We start from the raw sequence: 25,924 nt of genomic DNA, 5'->3' as shown, positions 1-25,924 counted from the left end.
GTTGTCATTGTTGGATAGGACAGAGAGAAATGGAGAGAGGAGGGGAAGACAGAGAGGGGGAGAGAAAGATAGACACCTGCAGACCTGCTTCACCGCCTGTGAAGCGACTTCCCCTGCAGGTGGGGAGCCTGGGGCTTGAACTGGGATCCTTATGCCGGTCCTTGCGCTTTGCTCCACATGCGCTTATCCCACTGCGCTACCGCCTGACTCCCAATTAGAAATTTCTTACACTTTTACTTTTGATATTCTGATTGTTAATCTAAATTCACAAGTCCTCAATCCTAAAAGTGATGTGACTAAATCCTTTCACTGTTATTGCCCTCTGAACCTTTTAATTAGCACACCGTGTTCTTTTGCTGCTTCCTGAACAATCCTATTGCCATGCAGAAACAACAGCATGTGCACCCGGTAGTGGCACACCTAGTTGAGCACACATGCTCTAGTATGCAAGGATCCAGGTTCAAGCCCCAGCCCCCACCTGTAAGGGGAATCTTCATTCCTTGTCAGTGCTGACAGAACACTTCATTTCCACAAACAGCAAATTTTATACATTCTCCTGTAAGCAAGCATTTGGGTTCATTTCTGGCTGTCAAAAGCAGGACTGTTATGAATGAGATCTACCACATACCTCTCATTTACCTGTGGAACAACTCCTTTAGAGTAGATACCAAGGCATTCTGGAGACAAACATTTTTGCCAGTATAAACTCTTACATATTCAAACTATGCTTTTAAGAACGGTTATGATGGTTCGAGCCTCCGGCTCCCCACCTGCAGGGGAGTTGCTTCACAGGTGGTGAAGCAGGTCTGCAGGTGTCTTATCTTTCTCTCTCCCTGTCTGTCTTCCCCTCCTCTCTCCATTTCTCTCTGTCCTATCCAACAACTATGACATCAACTACAACAATAAAACAACAAAGGCAACAAAAGGGAATAAATAAATATTTTAAAAAATGATTACTATGGACAGAGACAGTGAAGGTGATGTCTACACAAAAATGTAAATGTACAAATCCCTAAATAAATACATGAAATGGTAAAACTAAGCTGTACACTTAAAAAATGGTTTAAGATACCCTATTTTATGTTAAATATATATTTTGACATATTTAAGCAATTCTTTCTTGTGGTCTCATCCATGCATAATTCCACTGCTCCAGACTGCTTTTTTGCTGAGAGAGAGGGAGAGAGAGAGAAATATCGTAGCAATAAAGCTTTCTCTGGTGCCACATGGTCCCAGGGTTTGAACCTGAGTCACATGTATGACAAGGCACATACTCTATCTGGTCACCTACTACTCTGGCCCTCAAAAGTGAAAAATTCTTTGACAAAAAAATTTTTGTATTAGCTTGATTTATTGATTGGTTAGAGACAGTCAAAAATCTAGGGGGGGGGGGAGCTAGAGAAAGAGAGATAGGCCTGCTTCACCACTCACAAAGCTTTCGCCCTGCAGGTGGGGACTAGAGGCTCGAACCCTGGTCCTTGCACATTGTAACATGGGCATTCAACCAGGTACACCACCACCTGGCGCCCCCCCAAAAATAAAATACTGCTCTGGTGTTGGGAATACATGGACCATAAGCAAAAGGAATTATGGGTTTCAAATGTAAATAGCATGGAAAGCACTCACAAGAGGTTATGGCTATAAGAGATTATTTAAGCAATCCACTGGAGGAAATTTGCTCTTTTCTGAACCCTTTTCAACTGTTGCTGTTCTGCCTGATCTTCTCCCCAGACTCAAGCAATGCTGATTCTCCTGAGACCTGAGGGCTATGAAGTTGAAAGCTGGTGAATATTTAAAAGACTCATGGTGCGGGTCAGGTGGTAGCGCAGTAGGTTAAGCGCATATGGTGCAAAGCGCAAGCAGCAGCATAAGGATCCCATTTCAAGCCCACAGCACCCCACCTGCAGGGGGGTCGCCTCACAAGCAGGTCGCAGGTGTCTATCTTTCTCTCCCCCTTTGTCTTCCTCTTCTCTGTCGTATCCAACAACATCAATCACAACAATAATAATAACCACAACAACAATAAAACAAGGGCAAAAAAGGGGGGGGAAGCCTCCAGGAGCAGTGGATTCCTAGTGCAGGCACCGAGTCCCAGCAATAACCCTGCAGGTAAAATAAATAAATAAACAAATAAATAAAAATTAAAAAAAAAAAAAACTCATGGCTCCTGTCACATATCTAGCTAGCTTTTTCTCTCCTGGGTATTTTTCCATCTCTGTCATTATATACCTAAATAAAACTGCTACGTTTTGATAAACCCCAAGCAAAACCCCACAGAAGTTTTTATTTTACTATATGTTTTTATTTTAGTTGTTTATTTTACTATATGCTGAGGAGACAGCATAATGGTTATGCAAAAAACCTTTAATGCTCAAGGCTCCTAGGTCTCAGGGTCAGTCCCCAGCACCACCATAATCCACAGACCAACAGTGCTCTGATGTCTGTCTTTCTCTTCTGTTTCTTTCTCTCTCATTAAAATAAGATCTTTAAAAATACTGTATCTACGATGTTCAAAGTCCTTCCCTACTCGATCAATTTACATAATTTAATCCATTAAATTATACCCTCTTTGTTTCATTAAAAACACATGTATTGGGGAGCTGGGCTGTAGCGCAGCAGGTTAAGCGCATATGGTGCAAAGCTCAAGTACCAGCACGAGGATCACAGTTCAAGGCCCCAGCTCCCCACCTGCAGGGGAGTCGTTTCACAGGCAGTGAAGAAGGCCTGCAGGTGTCTATCTTTCTCTCCCCCTCTCCGTCTTCCTGTCCTCTCTCCATCTCTCTGTCCTATTCAACGATGACAGCAAAAACAAGACCAACAAAAGCTAAAAAATAGCCTCCACCAGTGAGTCGGGCGGTAGCGCAGCGGGTTAAGTGCAGGTGCAGGTGGTGCACAGCATAATGACTGACATAAGGATCCCAGTTCGAATCCCCAGCTGCCCACCTGCAGGGAAGTTTCTTCACTGCCTGTGAAGCAGTTCTGCAGGTGTCTATCTTTTTCTCCCCCTCTGTCTTCCCCTCCTCTCTCCATTTCTCTTAGACCTATCCAACAACGACAACATCAACAGCAACAACAATAACTACAATAATAAAACAACAAGGGCAACAAAAGGAAATAAATAAATATTTTTTAAAATACTAAAAGTGGTATTCTGATCTCTCACACACATACAATAAAAAAAAATTTTTTTTTAAGCCTCCAGGAGGGAGTCGGGTGGTAGCACAGCAAGTTAAGTGCACATGGCGCAAAGCACAAGGACCAAGGACCGAAGTAAGGATCCCAGTTCGAGCTCCGGCTCCCCACCTGCAGGGGAGTAGCTGCACAAGTGGTGAAGCAGGTCTGCAGGTATCTGTCTTTCTCTCCCCCTCTCTGTCTTCCCCTCCTCTCTCCATTTCTCTCTGTCCTATCTAACTAAAACAACAAGGGCAATAAAAGGGAAAAAAAATAAAAATAAAAAATATATATATAAGCCTCCAGGAGAAGTGAGTTCCTACCTAGTGCAGGCACCAAGCCTCAGCAATAACCCTTGTGACATAAAGAAACAAACAAAAAAAAAGTATTGATGTTAAGACAGCTGATAAAGGAAGGTAAATGCATTACTTAAAACTACTGGGGACCAGGTGGTGGTGCACCTGGTTGAACATAGATATTACAATGTGCAAGGACCTGGGTTCAAGCCTCTGCAGCGGGAAAGCTTTGTGAGTGGTGAAGCAGGTCTGCAGGTGTCTCTCTCCCTTTTTATCCCCTCCTCTCCTCTCGATTTCTGGCTGTCTCTATCCAGTAAATAGAGAAAATTGAAATTAAGAAAAAATAAACTACTGTAAGGACACAGGTTCAAGCCCCTGTTCCTACCTGTAGGGCAAAAGCTTCACAAGTGGTGAAGCAGAGATGCAGGGGTCTCTCTGTCTATCCACCACTCCCCCTCAATTTCTGTCTCTATCCAATCATAAATACAAATATTAAATATATATAAAAATAAAAGTAACTACCAAGGGCTTGGCAGTGGAACACTGTCGTATGCTTTACATTGGCTTGTTCTAGCCCTCCCCCGCCAAGAGAATTGGATGAGTCCTGTTAATTTCGCGGGCCTGCTTGGCCCCGCCCCAAGGAACCCCGGGAGAGGGTTCCTGAGTTCGAGAGGGCCAGAGTTCCTGAGTTCCTGAGTTCGAGAGTTTCAGGGTTACAGAGTAAGAGAGAGTTCCAGTGTGTCAGAGTTTCAGAGGGTTCCCCAGTACGAGAGTTCCAGAGTTGCAGAGTTGGAGAGTTCCTGAGTTCGAGAGTAAGAGAGTGCTTGTGCCGCCGCAATGAGACAGCCGAGTTCTGTTTGGTGATTAGTTTGTCTTAGTTTGTGAATCGTTGTTCCTGAATAAAGAAATACAGCTTCCCTGCCCAGCCGTTGTCTCCGCGTCTCTGTTCACCACCGTGAAGCTAACCCGCCCGGCCAGAGCCTCCGAAATTTTAACAACAGAACACCCAGGAGAACGCACAGGTCGAAGCCTCACTCCCACCCACGGGGAAAACTTCAGGAATAGTGAGGCAGTGCTGCAGGTCTCCCTTTGTTTCTCTTTCTCTATCTCTATCTCCCACTTCTCTCTCAACTTCTCTGTCTGTTTCTAGCCAATAAATAAGTTAACTAAAATATCTAAAAATAAACTATCTCTGAGGAAATAGCACAGCAATTTGTGTAAATAGACTATTGTGTAATAGACTTTCACACCTCATAAATCAAGAGGTGCCAAGTTCAACCCCCAAAACCAAGTTCAGCATTTCTTTTTTGGCCTTGGGCTTTACTAATCCCAGGTCAATTTGTCTGTTTGTTTTTGTTTTTGTTTTTTAAGACAGAGAGCATGAAGAAGATCATAGCAGCAAAGCTTCTTCCAGTGCAGTGGCAACCGGGCTCAATCTGGATTACTGCCACGGAAAAGCAGCATACTATCCAAGTGAGCTACTATGCTGGCCTGACAACTTTTTCCAAACAAAAACAGAAGAAAAGACATCACAAAACTAAAACTTCCCCTACTGCAGTGAGGGTTGAGTTTGAACCAGGGCCAAAAGCACAGCAAAGGCAGCCTCCCAAATGAGCTAACTTGCCAAGCCCCCAAATCCAACATTTCCAATAAGCAGTGTTCCAAGACTGAGGACAAGACTTTGAGCAGCAAGGACATGTCTTTCAATCTAACATAGTTGTGATGAGGGGGGTGTGTGCTTATCCGTAGTTAAGTCTACTTAGAAGAAATTGTCACGGGAGTCAGGCGGTAGCACAGGGTTAAGCACAAGTGGACCAGCATAAGGATCCTGGTTTGAGCCCCTCGCTCCCCACCTGCAGGGGAGTCGCTTCACAGGCGATGAAGCAGGTCTGCAGGTGTCTACCATTCTCTCCCCCTTTCTGTCTTCCCCTCCTCTCTCCATTTCTCTCTGTCCTATCCAACAATGATGACATCAATAACAACAACAATAACTACAACAATAAAACAAGGGAAACAAAAGGGAATAAATGAATATATACATATCTTTTAAGAAAGAAGAAATTGTTACTAGGAAAACAAACAAACAGACAACTTGCTTCTCAGTCTGAGATGTCCTGCATCCCCCAAATTGCTATCTTTCCAAAGGATATCAGAACAGATGCCTTGTTCCTAAAGTCCACCACTGTGTAATTTGTCACAAGAGGATCCACAAAGCTGATCATGTGGTGTTTGCACATTTTCTGTTCCTGAGCAGAAACCTTGTTGGTGATGATGTCTAGGCCTTCGTAAACCTGTAAGAAAAAAAATTAGCATGAGAAAATAATTTTCCTCCAAATATACTCACTTGTTGGTATGATCTGCTTTCCCCTCTAACTTAGCACTTAGATGACCACAGAACCAGAGTAAGGGTATTCTAACCAGAGCATAGGCCCACAAAACCCAAGACAATGGGTAGGAAAAGAAAATAGAAATTTTCTTATCAAACTGGGCTACTGGCTAAGATTTATAGAGGAAATGGAGCATAGAAATCAGTGAGAGTGAGACCAACTCTGCAATATTAATGGGAGATTTCTTTTTTTTTTTTTTTGCCTCCAGGGTTATTGCTGGGGCTCAGTGCCTGCACTCCACTGCTCCTGGAGGCTATTTTTTCCCTTTTGTTGCCCTTGTTGTTTATCGTTATTGTTGTTGTTATTGATGTCATTGTTGTTGGACAGGACACAGAGAAATGGAGAAAGGAGGGGAAGATAGAAAAGGGGAGAGAAAGATGCCTGCAGACCTGCAGCCCCCCTGAAGGTGGAGAGTTGGGGGGCTCAAACCTGGATCCTTACGCTGGTCCTACTGCCAGGCCCTACCTCCAGGCCCCCGGGAAAATTTTTTTAAGGCTTGAACTTTGGGTTTTTTTGGGGTTTTGCCTCCAGGGTTATTGCTGGGGCTCATTACAAATCCACTGCTCCTGGAGGCTATTTTTCCCATTTTGTTGCCCTTGCTGTTGCACTTGTTGCAGTTGTTGGATAGGACAGAGAGAAATTCAGAGAGGAGGGGAAGACAGAGAGGACAGAGAGACACCTGCAAAGATGTGCTTCACCACTTGTGAAGTGACCCCCTGCAAGGTGGGGAGTTGGGGTCTCGAACTGGGATCCTTATTCCTGTCCTTGCGCTTTGCGCCATATACGCTTAACCCACTATACTACTGCCCAGCCCCTACTTTAGGCATTTTCTAACCGGTAAGCATTTTATTTATTCTACTTGCCACAAGTTTCCAGATTGGTAACACTTTGCACTACTTCTAATTTTACTTTAACTGTTTAGATATACATTGGATATTGATGGTTCTCAGCAATTTTTAGAATCTGTATAAGATTGGTCATTTGTAAAACAACCTACCTACAAAGATATATCAAAATATAAAACATGTATGCTCTTTGAAGTCAGAACCTCTAATACTGTGGTATTCTAGTAGAAACACTGTGGTCTATGCAAATTACTGCTTCAGGGGGTCAGTACATACAGTCTAAATACTCAAAGGCAATATCCTGTCTGTAAGTTCTTGAGCTGCCATTTTAAATAAAAAGTTCAAGTGTACTTTTTCTAAATGCAAGGTCTCAGATGGAGAACAGATCTGAAAATACTAGTTTGAAAACAGAGATGAATGCTTTGAGATTAAATGTTCTCTCTGTAATCACTAATTCTACTGATTCTCCTGGAAACACTGAATGAACAAATAATAAGTTCCATAGAGCCCACAAAGATGTTAAAAGCATTTTTTCATCTCACGTTTCCCTTTACTTATATGGGTGTCAAATAAGTACAGTGTAATGGTTAAGAGGAAAGGCCGTGGCGCCAGGCTGCCTCAGATCAATTCTTAACTCTGCCATTTACTAGTTATTTGTACACAGAACAGTCAGTCACTAACATCTCTGGTAGCTCAAATCTCTCATCAGTAAGATGAGGATAATGTCTAGTTCATTAGATTGTTGTGTGGATTGAATAAATTAATACATGTAAAGCACTTAGTTTTTGCTTGGCACATTGTAATGCTATATAATGGTCAAGATATCACTACCTACATTATAATCACTTCTCCTGTTACCACACAGCACAAGGAAAACTGGAAAGAATTTTAATGTCACTATCACTGTGAAGTCTCTCTACTCTGTAAGTCACTTTCATTATTTACCAAACATAGATGTATTAATAATACGGTATATGGGAAATAAATAAATAGATCAGAGTAAGGGAAAGAACCAGCTCTCTGTCTTTAGCTCATTAAATCTGTGCCTGACCACAGAACTGCATTCTTCTACCTGAATATTGATGGAACTTTAAATCATCATGTTCTAGTCTGTGTATCTTGAACTCTGACATTATAAAGTCCTGTGGAATATACTGTACTACTGGGATCTTCTTTGCAAATTAAGAACACTAAGGGGGGGGGAGGTAAAAAATGTACAGACTTCTTTTTCCACAACCCTTAGTTGGCTCATTTGTAACAGAATTCCAAAGGAAGCCAATGTTAAAGACTTACATAACCACAGTTTGATTTTGCCAACAAAGTATTTCTGAACTCTGTAAATGTATTCCCATTTTTGACACTGAGAAAAATGCATAGGTGAAAACATGTAATAGCCACCCTCCACCTTCAAAAGAGCCAAAATGTACGCATTTCTATCAGCATAGTCTGCCACAAACCTTCAGGGGGGGGTTACATAAAATTTCACCCTATAAAATGCCTTTAAGTGCATCTCCTACAGCACCTTAAAAAGGCAACCACAGGGGGTGAGGCAGTAGCACAGTGGGTTAAGCTCACGTGGCACAAAGTGCAAGGACCGGTGTAAGGATCCTGGCTCCCCACCTTCAGGGGGTCGCTTCACAAAACGGTGAAGCAGGTCTGTAGGTGTCTGTCTTTCTCTCCCCCTCTCTACATTTCTCTCTGTCCTATCCAGCAATGACGACATCAACAACAATAATTATAACAACAATACAACAAGTGGGACCAGGTAGTGGCACACCTGGTTGAGTGCACCAGGTGGTGGCACACCTGGGATTGAGCCCCAGTCCCCACCTGCAGAGAGAAAACTTTGCAAGTGGTGAAGCAGGGCTGCATTACTCTTGGTCCTATCCAACAAAAATGACATCAATAATACCAAGGGGAACAAAAAGGGGGGGGAGCCACCTGGAGCAGCGGATTCATGATGCAGACATCAAGCTCCAACAATAACCCTGGAGGCAAAAAAAAACTATTTTCACTGAGGTAATGTTTTCTAATATTATACATTAAAAAAAATTTTTTTAATTATATTTATTGGATAGAAACAGCCAGAAATCAAGAGGGTAGGAGGAGACAGAGAGGTACCTGCAGCATTGCTTTACCATTCGTGAAGCTTTCCCCTTGCAGGTGGGGACCAGGGGCTTGAACCTGGGTTCTTGTGCATTATAATGTATGCATTTAACCAGGTGTGCCACCACCTGGCCCCTTGTAAATTTTTTTTGTTTTGCCTGTCTAGTCATGGCTGGGGCTTCACTGCTCCAGGAAGGACTCTTAAAAAGGATGTTATAGCACCATGCCCACAAGCAAAATACTTTCCCTCTACCTGTCTCCATCTCAACCCTCGAAGTTGGAGTACAAAGGTATTTTTGTTTATTTGCCTGTCTTTATACCTTCATTTCTCTCGTGCCTTGAGTACAAGGATTTGATTTTATTTGGCTTAGTTCTCTTGCTTAAGTTTATATCCTACTACATGTCAGTGAAGTCATCCAGATTTGTCTTTCTTCTGACTTATTTCTCTTAGCATCTTGACCCCCCCTCATTTCACTTATGCTGCCATAAAAGGCAAAGTTTCATAGAGTTGAGTAGTAGTCCAGGTAAACCACATCTCTTCTCCACTCATCTGTCTTTGCGCATTTGAGTCCTTTCATATTTTGGCCATTGTAAATAGTACCACAGTGACCACAGACATACATCTTTCTTCTTGGTAGATTGTTCTGGTGTTCTCTGAACAGACAGCTAGGAGTGGAGTTGCTGGATCAGATGGTAGATTTATTTTTAATATTTTGAGAAAACTACATACTGTGTTCCAAAGAGGCAAGACCAATTTATGTTCCCGACAGTGTACCAGTGCTTTTCTGTCATTGTTGTTTTCTTTATATATTTTTTTAATTTTCATTTTTTAAATATTTATTTATTTATATATTCCATTTTATTGCCCTTGTTGTTTTTACTATTGTAGTTATTACTGTTGTCGTCATTGTTGGATAGGACAGAGAGAAATGGAGAGAGGAGGGGAAGACAGAGGGGGGAGAGAAAGACAGACACCTGCAGACCTGCTTCACAACCTGTGAAGCGACTCCCCTGCAGGTGGAGAGCCGGGGGGCTCGAACCGGATCCTTATGCTGGTCCTTGCAGCACTTTGCGCCATGTGCGCTTAACCCGCTGCGCTACCACCCGACTCCCTTTAATTTTCATTTTTATTTACTTGTTCGTTTATTGGAAAAGACAGAGAAACTGAGATGGATGAGGGGCAGAGGGAGAGTGAGTGCACACATGCTCTCTCATGTGGTGCTGGGATTCCAACCTGGGCTATGTGCAAGGTACACACCCTCACCCAATGAGCTATCTCCTTGGCCCACTACTGGTTTTATTTTGAGCCTTTAGATTCCTTGTTCAAACTATTTTATTTTATGTTATTTTATTTTAGGAGGGGAGAGAAAGAGGTCAGGACACCACTCTGCTACACACAGTGCTGAGGGACTAAACTCAGGATTTCTTACATGTAAATCCAGCACTCTATACTTCCTACAACCCCTCCCAGCTGCCAAATCAAAATTCCTGAAGTAATCTCTTCCCTACTCCCACACCCACCCCTGTGTAATTTCCAATTTGTCTCACCTTCTATCTGGGTTAGATCCTAAATTTATGTCAAGGCTCACCACACCACGGCCACATTTCCCACTGCTGTTACATCAACTGAAAGTTTCATGATTTCTCAACTCTTCTATCAGCTTCCCCAATTTTCTTCTTACTTTTAGAGTATATCCCTTCAAATTTACCCACACTGTGATCAGTAATCATCACAAAATGAACATCTGATTTCATCTAGCCCAGATGTTTAGCATCACTTCCTAATGAAAGACTTCCTAAAGATCGCTCCCCAGTGCTCGGGCCCTCCATGCTCCTACCTCCATTTAACTTATCACAGACCTTATGCATGTAACTTCAAAACATTTTCTAATTTGGGGGTCGGTCAGTAGCGCAGCGGATTAAATGCACGTGGTGCAAAGTGCAAGGACCGGTGTGAGAATCCCAGTATGAGCCCAGGGCTCCCCACCTGCACAAGTTAGCTAAGCACAAGGACCTGCGTAAGAAGCCTGGTTTGAGCCCCCTCCACACCTATGGGGGGGGTCGCTTCACAAGCTGTGAAGCAGATCTGCAGGTGTCTGTCTTTCTCTCCCCCTCGGTCTTTCCCCTCTCAATTTCTCTGTCCTATCCAACAACAACGACCACAATAATAATAACAATGATAACAAGGGCAACAAGAGGGGAAAAATAGCCTCCAGGAGCAGGCACCAAGCCCCAGCAATAACCCTGGAGACAAATAAAAAAGATTGACTCATTTTTTATATTTCCAGTGGTATTATCCTGGAATACCTATGATAAAAGTAGGTTGTGCGCACAGCTATATACAAGATACTGGGTACTATACAGCAAACCCTAACAAAAGGACTTTTCAAAGTTAACCTAATTACCAAATAATGTGATAACAATTACTATCCATTGTCTTTTTGAACCCTAAGACAGCAGGAACCTCGCATTTCCACTATAGAGCCTATATTTCCCCCAGTCCTGGAACCTTAGGATAGGACCCACTTTCCCACATGCTTCTCCCAACTCATATCAAATAATATTGCATCTGCCGATCACAACCTAATCAACGCAACGAGTGTCACCTCAACATGCTTCAGCTCAGACTGTGTCCAGAGACTTCAGGTGTGGAATAACAACCCTTCAGCTTCATCACTCAGGTGAGACCTTTCCTTTCATAATATTCTCTAATTCCATCCCAGGTGGTTCACTTTCTAACAAAGTCCCAAAACCTAGATATAGACCAGGTTCTGTGAGAGAGAGCATATATGTTCACATGTACCCATAAACTAGTGCAAAATATATACCTGAAAGCAGAAGTACACTAGAGTTTGCAGTGAGTAACCCCCCAACACTTCATCTCCACTATTCCAACCTTTGGGTCCATAATTGCTCAACAATTTGTTTGGGTTTGTTATGTTAACTCTCTTTTCAGCCACCAAGTTCCAGATACCATCAGGATGCCAGCCAGGCTTCTCTGGACTGAAGACCCCACCAATGTGTCCTGGAGCTCCGCTTCCCCAGAGACACACCCTACTATGGAAAGAGAGAAGCAGACTGGGAGTATGGACCGACCAGTCAACGTCCATGTTCAGCGGGGAAGCAATTACACAAGCCAGACCTTCCACCTTCTGCAACCAACAATGACCCTGGGTCCATGCTCCCAGAGGGATAGAGAATGGGAAGGCTATCAGGGGAGGGGATGGGATATGGAAATCGGGTGGTGGGAATTGTGTGGAGTTGTACCCCTCCTATCCTATGTTTTTGTTAGTGTATCCTTTCTTAAATAAAAAATAAATTAAGGGGGTCGGGCGGTGGCGCAGTGGGTTAAGCGCATGTGGCACAAAGCGCAAGGACCGGTGTAAGGACCCCGGTTCGAGCCCCCGGATCCCCACCTGCAGGGGAGTCGCTTCACAGGCAGTGAAGCAGGTCTGCAGATGTCTATCTTTCTCTCCCCCTCTCTGTCTTCCCCTTCTCTCTCCATTTCTCTCTGTCCTATCCAACAACGAACAACATCAACAATGGCAATAATAATAACCACAATGAGGCTACAAGCACAAGGGCAACAAAAGGGGGAAAAAATGGCCTCCAGGAGCGGTGGGTTCATGGTGCAGGCACCGAGCCCAGCAATAACCCTGGAGGAAAAAAAATTAAAAAATAAATAAATTAAAAAAAAATTTTTTAAAGAGCAGGTTGTGCCTCAGCTAAGTAAGAGTAGCTGGCACGCTGCAGTATTTGTAGGGAAAAAAGCACAAAGTAACTAGAGTGCTTGAGTTCTGCTCTAGCCTCCATTTGACAGGTTATGCAAATATCTAATTTTCTTTGTCTCAAGCTTCTTCGTTTGTAAATAACAGTGATATGACCTATTCTCACTGGGCTTTCTGAGGATTGGATTTCGTATGTGTAAAATGTCTGGAATAGTACAAGAAAATACTTACAAATAACATATCTGATCAAGGATGTGCACCCAGAAATATAAGGGAGTCTTAAAACTCAACCAGACAAACATTCCCCTCCCTTTCAGACAAAAGATCTGACAGTCACTTCACCAGACACACAGATGGCAAATGAGCATATGAAAAGAAAACCTTTAGGGATATGTAAATGAACAACCAAGAGATACCAGCACATATCTATTAGATGAGCTAAGTATATGACAATAATAAGCAGAAGTGCCTACTCAGTGCTAGTAGAAATGCAAAATGACAGTTATTTAAAAAAAAAAAGTTTAGAAGAAATTCCCTCCCAAAAGTTAAACGACTTCTATTTAAAAAAAGGGGGGGATACTAGGGGGTGACATATCTGGCTGAGCACACGTTATAATATGCAGGGAACCAGGTTTGAGCCCTAGTCCCCACCTGCAAGGAAAAAGTTTCACGAGTGGTGGTAAAGCAGTATTGCAGGTGTCTCTCTCTCACCCTATCTGTCTCTCCCTTCCCTCTCAATTGTCTGTCTCTATTCAGTAAGTAAAATTAAAACAAACAAAAACCCCATAAATATAAATGCCCTGGAAGGTGGTATAGTAGCTAAAATGATGGACTTATAGACATAAGGTCCTGAATTCAATTCTGAGTGTGTATGCTAGTGATACAGTGACTCAATATGTAACACAAATAAAAACAAACAAACATAATGTGAATTGGGGCCAGAAGGCAGCACACCTAGCAAGGCAGGGCTTTGCCAAATGTGTGGCACAGGTTTAAGCCACAACACCACATGGGAGTGTCATGGTGATACCTGGGGATGGTCTAGTGTCTGGTATCTCCCATTCTATATCTGAGTTTTGTTGTTGTTGTTTTTTAATGAAGGAGTCAGCCCAGGGAACAGAAAAATCACACGTCTGAGATCCCTATGCCTTTAAAAAAAAATGCAGCTATTAAGAACAATGAACCCACCTTCTCTGACCCGTCTTGGACAGAGCTAGAAGGAATTATGTTAAGTGAGCTAAGTCAGAAAGATAAAGATGAGTATGGGATGATCCCACTCATCAACAGTAGTTGAGAAAGAAGAACAAGAAAGGGAAACTAAAAGCAGGATCTGACTAAATCTGGAGATAGGCACCAAAGTAAAAACCCTGGGGTGAGGGTGAATGTTCGGCTTCCCATGGCGGCAGGGGGGGGGGGATGGGATGGGATAGCAAACAGTCCTTTGGTGGTGGGAATGGTGTTTATGTACACTCCTATTAATTTGTAGTCATATAAATCACTATTAATTAATATGAGAGGGGGAAAATTGATTGTATGTCTCAAACTTTTTAAAGCACAAACTGAGTCTTTTTAATACATAGGCTGAGTCTTGATATGTTGACTCTCTTAAAAGCCTAGACCAGGGAGAACAGAAGCAACCGGTAGCATAGCTATATACAAATAATGTCAAAGGACATAAATTATGGGGATGTTGTGTATGATACAGCAAATCCTAACAAAGGGATATTTCAAAGTTAACCCAATTACCAAATACTGTGATTATAGCAATAACTATCTTTACTGTCTTCTTTACTCTAAGACAGCAGGAACATCCCTCTTCCTCTATAAAGCCTGTATTTCCCCCAGTCCTGAAACCTCTAGGGTGGGGCTCACTTTCCTGCATGCTTCTCTCAATTCATACCAAATAATATTGCATCCACTGATCCCAACCTAATCAAGGCAATGAATACCACCTCAGCATGCTTCACTTCAGACTGTGTCCAGAGACATCAGGCGTGGAATGTCAACCCTTCAACCTAATCACTTGGGGAGACCTTTCCTTTCATAGTATTCTCTAATTCCATTCCAGGTGGTCTACTTCCTAAAAAGTCCCAAAACCTAGATATAGACCAGGTCCTGTGAGATAGAGCATATGTTCACATGTATCCACAAATTAGGGCAAAATATATACCTGAAAGCAAAAGTACACAATAATCTACAGTGAGTCAGTATAAAGTTCCTAATGAAATAGTATCTAATTAGACTTAGATACGCTCCTCACCTACTTCCTATTACAGTTCTCTTACTCAGTCCAAAGCTAACCTTATCAAAGCAAGGACTGCAAAAGCTGAATAAGGGCAAAAGACTGGCATACTTTAATGATGACTCTTTAGTCACTATCAGGCCACCCCATCAGCTGGGGCCCAATTCGGGGAGTCCTGAGATTCCCAAATGAACAGACATGATGAACCTAGACCTCAAATAAATTCCTCTCTCCACTGTTACCGCTCATCTCTATCAGGAACAACAAAATAGACCCCTTTGTGGGCCCCCATAGGACCTTGGCCTCAACTTGGATCAATAGTAGAGAATGTTCCATCCTCTGAAGGAAGGCTGGGCAATATACTCTATGCTATACCTAAGGAAGATGGGTCCTGATATTGGGGTAGCTTGGAACATTCCTACTCATGACCACAGAATGTGAGCTCAGATCTACAGGGATGCAGTGGTCACACAGGCTCTTAAGCTGAATATGGTCCCCAGACCAAATCAAATCAATGGGGTTTACAGTCAACAATATTTATACCCCTTTCCCATATTTGGGAGCTACTCTCTTCCCTGATCCAGCTTTCTGTTTCATTTCTAGCCATGACATCATCTCCCTAGACAATAACTTGGATCCACCTGCATATCAGATTTCAGGCTCAGGGGGGAAAAGAAAAAAAAAAACAACTAGTATAGCCACAGGCCCTTTGGAATATAACTAAAATATGCCTACTAGCTATATACAAAATGGAGGTCTCCCCCAAGTCTTCATCTGCACTATTCCAGCCATGATTGTTCAACAATTTGTTTGGCTTTGTATGTTAACTCTCTTTTCAGCCACCAGGTTCCAGATGCTAGCATGACGCCAACCAGACTTCCCTGGACAGACAACCCCACCAATATGTCACGGGACTCTGCTTCCCCAGAGCCCCACCATACTAGGGAAAGAGGGAGGCATGCTGGGAGTATGGATTGACCAGTCAATGGCCATGTTCATCGGGGAAGCAATTACAGAAGCCAGACCTTCCACCTTCTGCACCCCACAATGACCTTGGGTCCATACTCCCAGAGGGATAAAGAAAAGGAAAGCTATCAGGGGAATGGATAGGATACAGAGATCTGGTGGTGGAAGTTGTGTGGAGTTGTACCCCTCTTATCCCATGGTTTTGTCAATGTTTCCTTTTTATAAATAAGAAAAAGAAAAAAAATTCAACCCAATTATTCCGTTTCTAAGTATTCAGCTAAATAAACTGAAAGCTGCACAAAAACCTATACATATTTAAAGAGTTTAATAAGTGCTAAAAATTGAAAACTCATATGTCCTGAAGTAGAATAAATGAACTATGGTACGTGGAAATAATGGGATAATACCAAGCAATAAAGAATGATGGCTTCATGCAAGATCATGGAAAAGTTTGAGTGTTATATGAAAGAAGTCAGAAACCAAGGCCTGGGAACGTGGCACAGTGAATAAAGTACTGGACTCTCAAACATGAGGTCCTGAGTTTAATCCCCACCACCACCATCTGTCAGAGTGATGCAGAGCCACTATAATAAAAACTGCCCGGTACTGGAACTAAAATAGACACACACAGACACCAGTGAAACAGAAGTGAGAGTCCAGAAATAAGCCCACATACATGGAAACACCCAATTTCTGACAAGGGAGCAAAAAACATCAAATGGAGAAGTATTTATTCAACAAATGGTGTTGGGAAAATAGTGTCAGAGTGATGTTCTGGTTCTCTATAGAGAATAAAAGCAGCCTAAATGCCCATCAACAGATGACTGCTAAAGAGGTGATGGGATAGATACTTCATGTACTACTCCTCTATAATCAAAACAGAGGACACTGTGCCCTTTGGGACAAAATGTATGAAACTGGAGGTAATCATGCCAAGCAAAATAAGTAAAGAGATGAAAGACAACTACCAGATGGTTTCACTCACATGTGGAATCTAGAGATGTCATACACACGAATTTTTTTTTTTTGGGGGGGGGAACAGAAGTAAATGGTTTCTAAGACTTTGTGAGAACTACAGTAGTTATCTTTGGGAGGTGTGAGGCTGGGGACAGAGAACTTGGATGACGGGTGCAGTGTGGAGCTACACCCTATAGTCTTATAATCTCATAGCCCACTATTAATCACAAATAAAAAAATTAATTTTTTAAAAGAAAGACATCTTAAGGGGAAAGTGATCTACAAACTGTAGGAGAATCTGAGTGGTGACACACCTGATTGAGTACACACATTACAGTGCATAAGGACCCAGGTTCAAACTCCCAGTCCTCACCTGCATGGGGAAAGCTTTTATGAGTGGTGAAGCAATATTGCAGGTGCCTCTCCCACTCCCTCTCCCTCTATCTTCTCCTCTCTCCTTCCCTCCATCTCCCCATTCCTTCTCAACTTCTCTGTATCCAAAATAACAGAAAGAAAGAAAAAAGAAAAGAAAAAAAAATCACTGTGAAACAATGTTAAAACTAAATGATTAAGACTAAACAATAGGGAGCTGGTAGTGCAGTGGGTTAATCATACATGGTGCGAAGAGGGACCCGCATAAGGATCCTGGTTCGAGCCCCGTCTCCCCACCTACAGGGGGGTCGCTTCACAAGTGGTGAAGCAGGTCTGCAGTTATCTATCCTTCTCTCCCCCTCTGTCTTCCCCTCCTCTCTCCATTTCTCTCTGTCCTATCCAACAATGACAGCAATAACAACAACAATAAGCAAGTGCAACAAAAGGGAAAAAAATAAAAATAATAGTTTCTTTAAAAAAGAAAAGACTAAAGTGTAAAAATAATTTTACATAAACATTAAACTCTAGTTAGCAAATCTGTTTCTCACAGAAGTAATTACTGAAACTACAGGTTGCACAAATGAGTAGGTATATTGTAGACAGTAAGAGCTACATGGCTTACAAATAAGCAAAATGGCAAGACTCCCTGAACTGTTTGATACCGGAGTATAGTCAGAGATCCTGGTATAAATCTGTGTTTAGTGTATTTACAGAGAGAAGCAGAAATAAATAGATACTTGTGTGTATGTTCATGCACTGCCTAATAGCATCTCAGGCCACATCAAATATGGTGGTCTCAACAGGCTATACTATCTAGCCTCAGGTGTACAGTAAGCTGTACCATCTAGGTTGGTGTAATTACATTCTATAAAGTTTACACAATAAAAAAACTACGTAACAATAGACTTTTCAAATCACACCTCCATTGTTTAGTGATGCATGACCGTACATGGAATAGTGTGTATCCTAGAGCTTGCCAATGAATGGGTGAGAAGCCATGAAACCCCAGTGGCAAAAAGCAGACATAACACCCAGACCTCAGTTTCTCCACACCTTTCTTCAGTAAAGGAACTAGGGCTTCTTGGAAAGACGACTGATTCTAGGTTGAGGCAGGACAAATAGAAGCCAGGATCAATCACGTCATAGTGCCATAGGAAGTGCTGAACAGAGACACAGGAGTCATTGTAAAAATGCACCCATTGGCTGGGGAGACAGCATAGTGGTTATTCAAAAGACTGAGGACTCAGGTTCAATACCCAGCACCATCATAAGCCAGAACTGAGCAGTGCTCTGATTAAAAATAAATAATAGGGGAATCAGGTGGTAGCACAGTGGGTTAAGCGCAGGTGGCGCAAAGCGCAAGGACCGACATAAGGATCCTGGTTCCAGCCCCCAGCTCCCCACCTGTAGGGGAATCATTTCACAAACGGTGAAGCAGATCTGCAGGTGTCTAGCCTTCTCTCTTCCCCTCCTCTCTCCATTTCTCTCTGTCTTATCTAACAACAATGGCATCAATTGCAGCAAAAATAAAACAACAAGGGCAACAAAAGGGAGTAAATATTTAAAATAAAAATAAAATGATAAAAAATAAACTCATAACTAAAATCTTAATAATATAAACAATAGTTCTGTCTATCTAGAGACTCCACAGCCCCAGAGACAGACATATCTGAGAAAGTTAGTTTAGAGTGGTAAAGACCAAGTAATAACAAAAAAAAAAAAATTTTTAAGCCAGAAGCCCAAGGAATAAATCACCAGACTGGACACCTGCCTTGTCATGCTTACAGTCTAGATTCAAGTTCCAGTGCCACAAGTAGTAGTACAGCACGAGGGGCAGCTTGGATACTGTGGTATCTCAGTCTCTATGTGTGTGTGTCCATATATAAATGAAAAGTACTTCTATTATAGTGAAATTGTACACGTACAGGGTCCCAGCTCCAACTCATTAAAAGGAAAAAAAATTGGACTTGCCCCTCCCACAAAACACACACACATACATAAAACAGATTCTTGCTTACACACCACCCATCAATCAGAGTTTTCTTATGAAGTTGATTTACTATTCACTTCCCTATTCAAAACCTTAACCAAACTTCACAGCATGCCTTTCAAGAGGCTCTAAAATTTCTTCCTAGGGTATATATGCATTTTTAGTTTCATCTCCTACGGTCTTTCAAGTATTCTCCCTATGCCAGATAGTTGGTCATTAAAACAAAACAAAACAAAAAAAAACATACCATACTCAAGGCAAGGTGGTGGTACACACAGTAAAGTGCTCACATTACAAGGACCTGGGTTCAAGCCCCCAGTCTCCACCTGCAGGAGGAAGTTTCACAAGTGTTGAAGCAGTGCTACATACAGGTGTCTCCTTCCTCTACCCCCACTCCCTCTCAGTTTCTAGCTCTGTAAAAATTTTAAAAATTAAAAGGACTCCAGAAACAGTAAATTTGTCATGCAGGCCTGAAGCTCCAACGATAACCCTGGTGACAATAAAAAAAAATAATAATTTTTTAAAACACCATGCTCTTTTAACTCCTCCTTTAATTTTTCCACACTATTCTTCTCTCAGGAATAACCCTTTCACTCTGCCTGGTAAACAAAACAAAATAAAACACAAAGACTAGCAGGAATACGAAGATTCAAGAAAGTAAATTTTGGAAATCAAGAGATCGCTCACTGGATAGAGTGAGTTCCTTGCCTGCTGGCCCAGGTTCAAACCCTGGCACCACACAGGAGTTTGAAGGCATTAGGGGAAGCTCCAGTACTGTGGTCTCCCTGCCCCCTCCCTTTTTTTTTTAACCAGAGCACTGATCAGCTCTGGTTTGTGGTAGTACAGGGGATTGAACCTGGGTCTCTGGAGCTTCGTGCATGAGAATCTCTCTGTGTAACCATTATGTCATCTACCCAGGCTCTCACCCTCTCTGTATATATGAAAAAGTCTAGCTACACACACACACACACACACACACACACACACACACACACAAACACCCACGCCCTAGTAGGAGGTCCTTAAGACACACACACACACACACACACACAAACACACACACCCTAGTAGGAGGTCCTTAAGACACACACACACACCCTAGTAGGAGGTCCTTAAGACACACACACACACACACACAAACACCCACACCCTAGTAGGAGGTCCTTAAGACACACACACACACATACACACACAAACACCCACACCCTAGTAGGAGGTCCTTAAGACACACACACACATACACACACATACACACACAAACACCCACACCCTAGTAGGAGGTCCTTAAGACACACACACACACACACACACACACACACACACACAAACACCCACACCCTAGTAGGAGGTCCTTAAGACACACATATACACACACATACACACACACACACAAACATACACACCCTAGTAGGAGGTCCTTAAGAAGTGGGCTGTTGCTGCAGTATCTCTCCTCTCTCCTTTCCCCTCCTCTCCCCTCCCCACTCTCTTTCCCTGTTCTCTCTTAAGAGAAAGTGAGATGGATTCTAAGCAGTATCATGCATGTGCAAGACCCTGAGCTCATCCCCAGATAGCACATAAGGGAAGAATAATGAGGGGCTGGGCAGTAGCTCACTCAGCACAGTGTACACTCAACAATGTGTGGACCTGGGTTGAAGCCCCCAGTCACCACATGGGAGTACTATGCAAAGGGAAAGCTTCAAAAGCAGTGGAGTGATGCTGTGGTATTTCTCCTTCCCTCTGGCCCTTTCACTTTCTGTCTCTCATCATCCATCTGGAAAAAGCAAAAAGAAAGAGAGAGAAAAAAGAAGCCCTGTGTGTGTGTGATGAGTTCGAGCTCCACCCCCACTGCACTGAAGGAAGCTTCGGTGCTGTGGTCTTATCTATCTATCTATCTAAAAAGATAAATAGATAGACAAACAGACAGACAGGGGGTAGGAAGATCACATAAAGGCTATGCAAAGAGATTCTAATGCCTGAGGCTCCGTGAAGTCCCAGGTTCAATCCCCCACACTACCATATGCCAGAACTGAGCAGTGCTCTGGTGAAAGAAAAAGAGGAAGGAAGAAGGATGTAAAGAAGGAAAGAAAGAAGGAATAAATCACAGAGATATAGAGACCAAACAAAGCACAAAGCCCTTTCAACATCTTGCTGCAGACACTGAAGCATCAAAGAAGCACTACACCCTAATAAATCTGAATTCACAAGTCCAATCTGTGCTGTCCTATGGTTTACCACTTGGCCAGTCATAGCTTCTCTTTTCTTACATGACACAGGAAGTCTGACTCCAAAGTACTTCCCATAACTGCAAAAATGTGAATATATACATCTGCCCCAACTAAATTCACTCACAATCATAGCTTGGCCAGTCATAGCTTCTCTTTTCTTACATGCCACAGGTGAAGTCTGACTCCAAAGTACTTCCCATAACTGCAAAAATGTGAATATATACATCTGCCCCAACTAAATTCACTCACAATGCACGTGAACCAAGGGACCTACACACAGACACATAACAGATGAGTCAAAAATTTGTAATTTCCATCTTACCTCTTTCCAGGCTCAGTCCTTTTAAAAGACTGCAAATAGGTTCTAGATAGCATCCTACCCCCTACTTAATAGGCTTCTGACTTATTTCATGCCCCACTAAGCTACTGTGATCCATATCACATCTCTCCTTTTCTATGCCTTCTCCATGCATCCTAGTCCCTTGAGCACTATCAGTCGGTCAATCCTTTTGGGGTGAAGGGAAGAAATATTCAACAGTTGTTTCAAAGTAGACAAAAATGAATGCAGAATATCACATTAGATAATATATAGCCTATATATTAGTCAGCCTGCCAAAAACCATTTGCTCCTCCTCTTAAAGGTTTAAACACAAAAGGAACAGTGCTCCTATGGATGTCCTCTGCCTCTCCCATAGGACTTGAAAATTGGGCCATTAGAGATATTTCCTGTCTAGAACCCAAATAGAACACTTTGGTTATTTTCTCTTGGCATATAGTTGAAAGTCTGTATTTCCAGACAGCCATTGTACATCTTTTGGCAAATGCTTTCTAGTTTCTCAGTACAATGTGTCATCCAGTCACCAAAGGCAATGCATTGTACCTTGAATTTATGCCAAGAAATAGACTCAGACTGAAAAGAAGATCTTCAGTATCAGCTTCCTGCAATATATCAGACACTACACATGAGGTAGAAGATCCAGATCCAATTCTCAGGCATACAAATGTCTTACAGTGCAATCTCTAGTCTACTCTTTAATCTTTCTGTACCTCAATTTTCCACCCTGGAAAACAAGGATCACATTACCTAGCTCTTCTTAAATTTAGACTCTTACTACTGACAGTAATTTGTGAAACAAGGAGGTTGAATGATTCAGAAAACTAAGTACAAGTGTTGTTTCTCACTCTTGTCAGACCCACAGTGCAGAAATTCACAGTAGAGGCCAGTAGAAATTCCTATGCAAGTTCTGACTTCCCTGTCAATAAACAACATACAGTAAAAATGAAAAGCAAGAAGCAGGACCTTCATATGCTATATGGTAACACAAGCAAGTCACTGTCTGTTACACTCCATGACAATACTCTCACCCTTGACATAGTACCCTTAATACTCCACTGTGGTTTTACCTCTAAGAATCTACCTTAACACTGAAAGCACTTATTCCACGTTCACAAAAATAAATACTTTTCCTAAATGGGAAATGTCCTAGTTGGGGTTACTGTGTGGTAACCCTCCAGTAAAAGGATGACAAAACCACCTTGACGTGTAAGACAATTTAACATTTAAGGCAATGTTTTACAGTACTTTTTAAGCTAGCAGTACACCTCTAGGGGGAAAATCTGGGTAGCATTCAAGCAGGCGAGAATTCTACCACTGAACCACCCACGCCTAGGTAGTATTCTGAAGGGAAGTATTAAAATGCAAAAACTGTTTATTTCTGTATATTGCCAGGGTTATCACTGCAGCTCCATACCTGCACTTAACAGGCATCACTGTAAATTCACACTATGATTCACATATAAATCCTAAAGCACATTTTATATGCTAGTCAAAATAGCACACTCCTCTGCAAAAGTGTGGCATACAAGTCAAGAAACACTTTTTTTTTAAGGATATATATATTTTTTTCCACTTTATTCGATAGGATAGAGAGAAACTGAGAGGGGAGGGGTAGATACAGAGGGAGAGAAAGACAGAAAACTGCAGGCATGCTTTAATGCTTGTGAAGCATCCCCCTGTAAGTGGAGATTGAGGGCTCAAACCTGGGTCCTTTTACAGAGTACTATGTGAGCTTAACCAGGTGCACCACCAACCAGTCCCCAAGAAACACTCTCTACTGATCTGATCCCATAGCTCCTATACCTCATGGAAAGGAGATAATGGTTTTGTGTGAGGAATAAGGCCCTGGATGTGGAAAGTTAGAAATATGTATAACTCTAAGTACCCTGGGGGCCGGGCGGTAGCACAGCGGGTTAGGTGCACGTGGTGCAAAGTGCAAGGACCAGTAGAAGAATCCCGGTTCGAGCCCCTGGCTCCCCACCTGCAGGGGAGTTGTTTCACAGGCAGTGAAGCAGGTCTGCAGGTATCTATCATTCTCTCCCCCTCTATCATCCCCTACTCTCTCCATTTCTCTCTGTCCTATCCAACAACAACAACAATAATAGTAACAACACCACCGATAAACAACAAGTGCAACAAAAAGGAAAAAATAGCCTCCAGGAGCGAATGGATTCGTAGTGCAGGCACTGAGAATCCTGGAAGCAAAAAAAAAAGTATCATTTCCTTCTACTGACCAAACAATAAGCAGAGCGCAGAGTAGTACCACATGGGCATCGTGAGCAAAAGTAGCTACAACCATTAATTGTGTAAACCCAGGCTGGACACTTGGACAGTGTGCTGCTTTGTCATGTGTGCAACTCAAGTTTGAGACCAGGCCCCACGACACTAAAGGGCACTTTTTCACTCTGCCTCTCTGTTTCATGTGAAACTCTCTCTTACAGGTAACAAATAAAATAAACACTTATAAGAAAAAAAGAAAGGAAGAAGGAAAAGAAAAGAAAAAGTTGATTTTTGCCAGCCAGTGAAATAGTGCTTCTGGTAGCAAAAAAGACTTTATGCCTGAGTTCCCAGGTTCAGTCAACAACGTTTCCACAAGACAGGGCTGAGCAGTGCTGTGGTGAGGGGGAAAAAAAAAACTAAATATAGATATTGTTGCATAAGTTGGAACATGTGATTAAGGACTTATTCAAGGCCAAGTTCAAGTTCCTTGGCTACCAGAAAATCATCTCCAAGAAGCAGGGCTTTACTAAGTTTAACACAATGAATTTGAATACATGGCGGCTAAAAGTGCCTCATTCCAGGTGGCTGTGAGGTCAAGTAAATCCCTAACCACCGTCCCCTGGAGAAGTGGTGGGCCCTGTCCACTTCCGATAGCCTCAGAGTTACAACTCCTTAATCACACCCAATAAATCTATATCCTTTCATACACACACACACACGACAACTATATATATACACATATATACTGTGACTCAGGAGGAGGCACAATGTCTAAAGCAGTAAGCTTCGGAGCGTGAGTTCCCAAGTCAATCCTCAGCATTACGTAAACCAGAGTCATGCTCTCCTATGTGTACCATTCCCCTCCACGCCAATTGTCTCTCTCTCTCCCATCTCCTATTCACAGAAGTATCTTTAAAAACTAATTAATTAAAGACCTAGCAGTCAGGCAGGGGAGACAGCATAATGGTTATGCCAAAAGACTCTCATGCCTGAGGCTCCTAAATCCCAGGTTCCATCTCCCGCACCACCATAAGCCAGAGCTGAGCAGTGCTCTGGTGTCCCTCTGTGTGTGTGTCTCTCTCTGCATTTCTCTCAAAAATAAAATAAATAAAATATTAAAAAAAAAAAAAAAAACACCTAGCAGTCGAGGAGGTGGTGCAGTGGATAAAGCATTATGACTCTTAGGCATGAGACCAAGTCTAATCCTCAGCATCACAAGTACCAATGATGCTGTCCCCCCCTCCTCTTCCTCCTTTTACTCCCTCTCTTCTCCCATTAATAAACAAAGACATATTTTATTTAATTTATTTAAAAAACAGACAAAAAAACTAGTAGCCCAAGAGGTGGGGCAGTAGGTAGTACGGAATTCTCAGAAATGAGATTCTGAGTTTGATCTCTGATGTCATATGGGCCAGAATGATACTCTGGTTCTTTCTCCCTCTCTAACTTAAAAAATAAATCTTGTGTGTGTGTGTGTGTGTGTGTGTGGTGGGGGTGTTACTTTGCACAACCACTATACTATATCTCCAGCCCTACTTTTTCTCCCCACCCCCCAGCATTGCACAGTTCTAGTTTACAGTGGTGAAAAGACTGAACCTGTGACTTCAGAGTCTCAGGCAGGAAGGTCTTTTGCATAACCATTGTGCTATCTTCTCTACCCTCTTAATTATTTTTAACGTGTGCTGTATGGGAGGAGAGGAAAATAAAGGGGATTAATTTTTTCCCTTTCTTTGCTGCCAGGTCTTCACTGGGGCTTTGTTCGAGAGCAATTCCAATGTTCTCAGTAACTCTTCCTCCCCTCCCCCAGGTGAGGTGAGAGACAGAAAAGGAGAAAGAGACAGAAGGGAGATACCGGGAGTCAGGCTGTAGTACAGAGGGTTAAGCGCACGTGGCACAAAGCACAAGGACCGACTTAAGGATCTTGGTTTGAGCCCCTGGCTCCCCACCTGTAGAGAAGTCGCTTCACAGGCAGTGACGCAGGTCTACAGGTGTCTATCTTTTTTTTCCCATCTCTGTCTCCACTCCTCTCTCTATTTCTCTGTCCTATCCAACAACAATGACATCAATGACAACAGTAATAAC

The 25,924-nt window shown here is 42.5% G+C and overlaps 1 protein-coding gene across 3 annotated transcripts in view; it reads right to left on the bottom strand.

Annotated features, from left to right (window-relative positions):
- The window catches only part of TRIT1 (tRNA isopentenyltransferase 1), a 50,416-nt gene that overhangs the window by 21,052 nt on the left and 3,440 nt on the right, over positions 1-25,924 (bottom strand). For 2 of the 3 annotated variants that reach the window (XM_007527084.3, XM_060206160.1), the window contains exon 2: positions 5,618-5,758. The exons of the other annotated variant lie outside the window; for it this stretch is intronic. In XM_007527084.3, coding sequence (XP_007527146.1) covers positions 5,618-5,758 — 141 coding nt within the window. The remainder of the gene's footprint in view (positions 1-5,617; positions 5,759-25,924) is intronic. 3 annotated transcript variants of the gene reach the window in all.

The sequence above is a fragment of the Erinaceus europaeus genome, chromosome 13, assembly GCF_950295315.1.
Source record: "Erinaceus europaeus chromosome 13, mEriEur2.1, whole genome shotgun sequence".
NCBI lineage: Eukaryota > Metazoa > Chordata > Mammalia > Eulipotyphla > Erinaceidae > Erinaceus > Erinaceus europaeus.
Note: the sequence above shows the minus strand (reverse complement) of the source record. Positions and strands in the feature narration are given on the sequence as shown.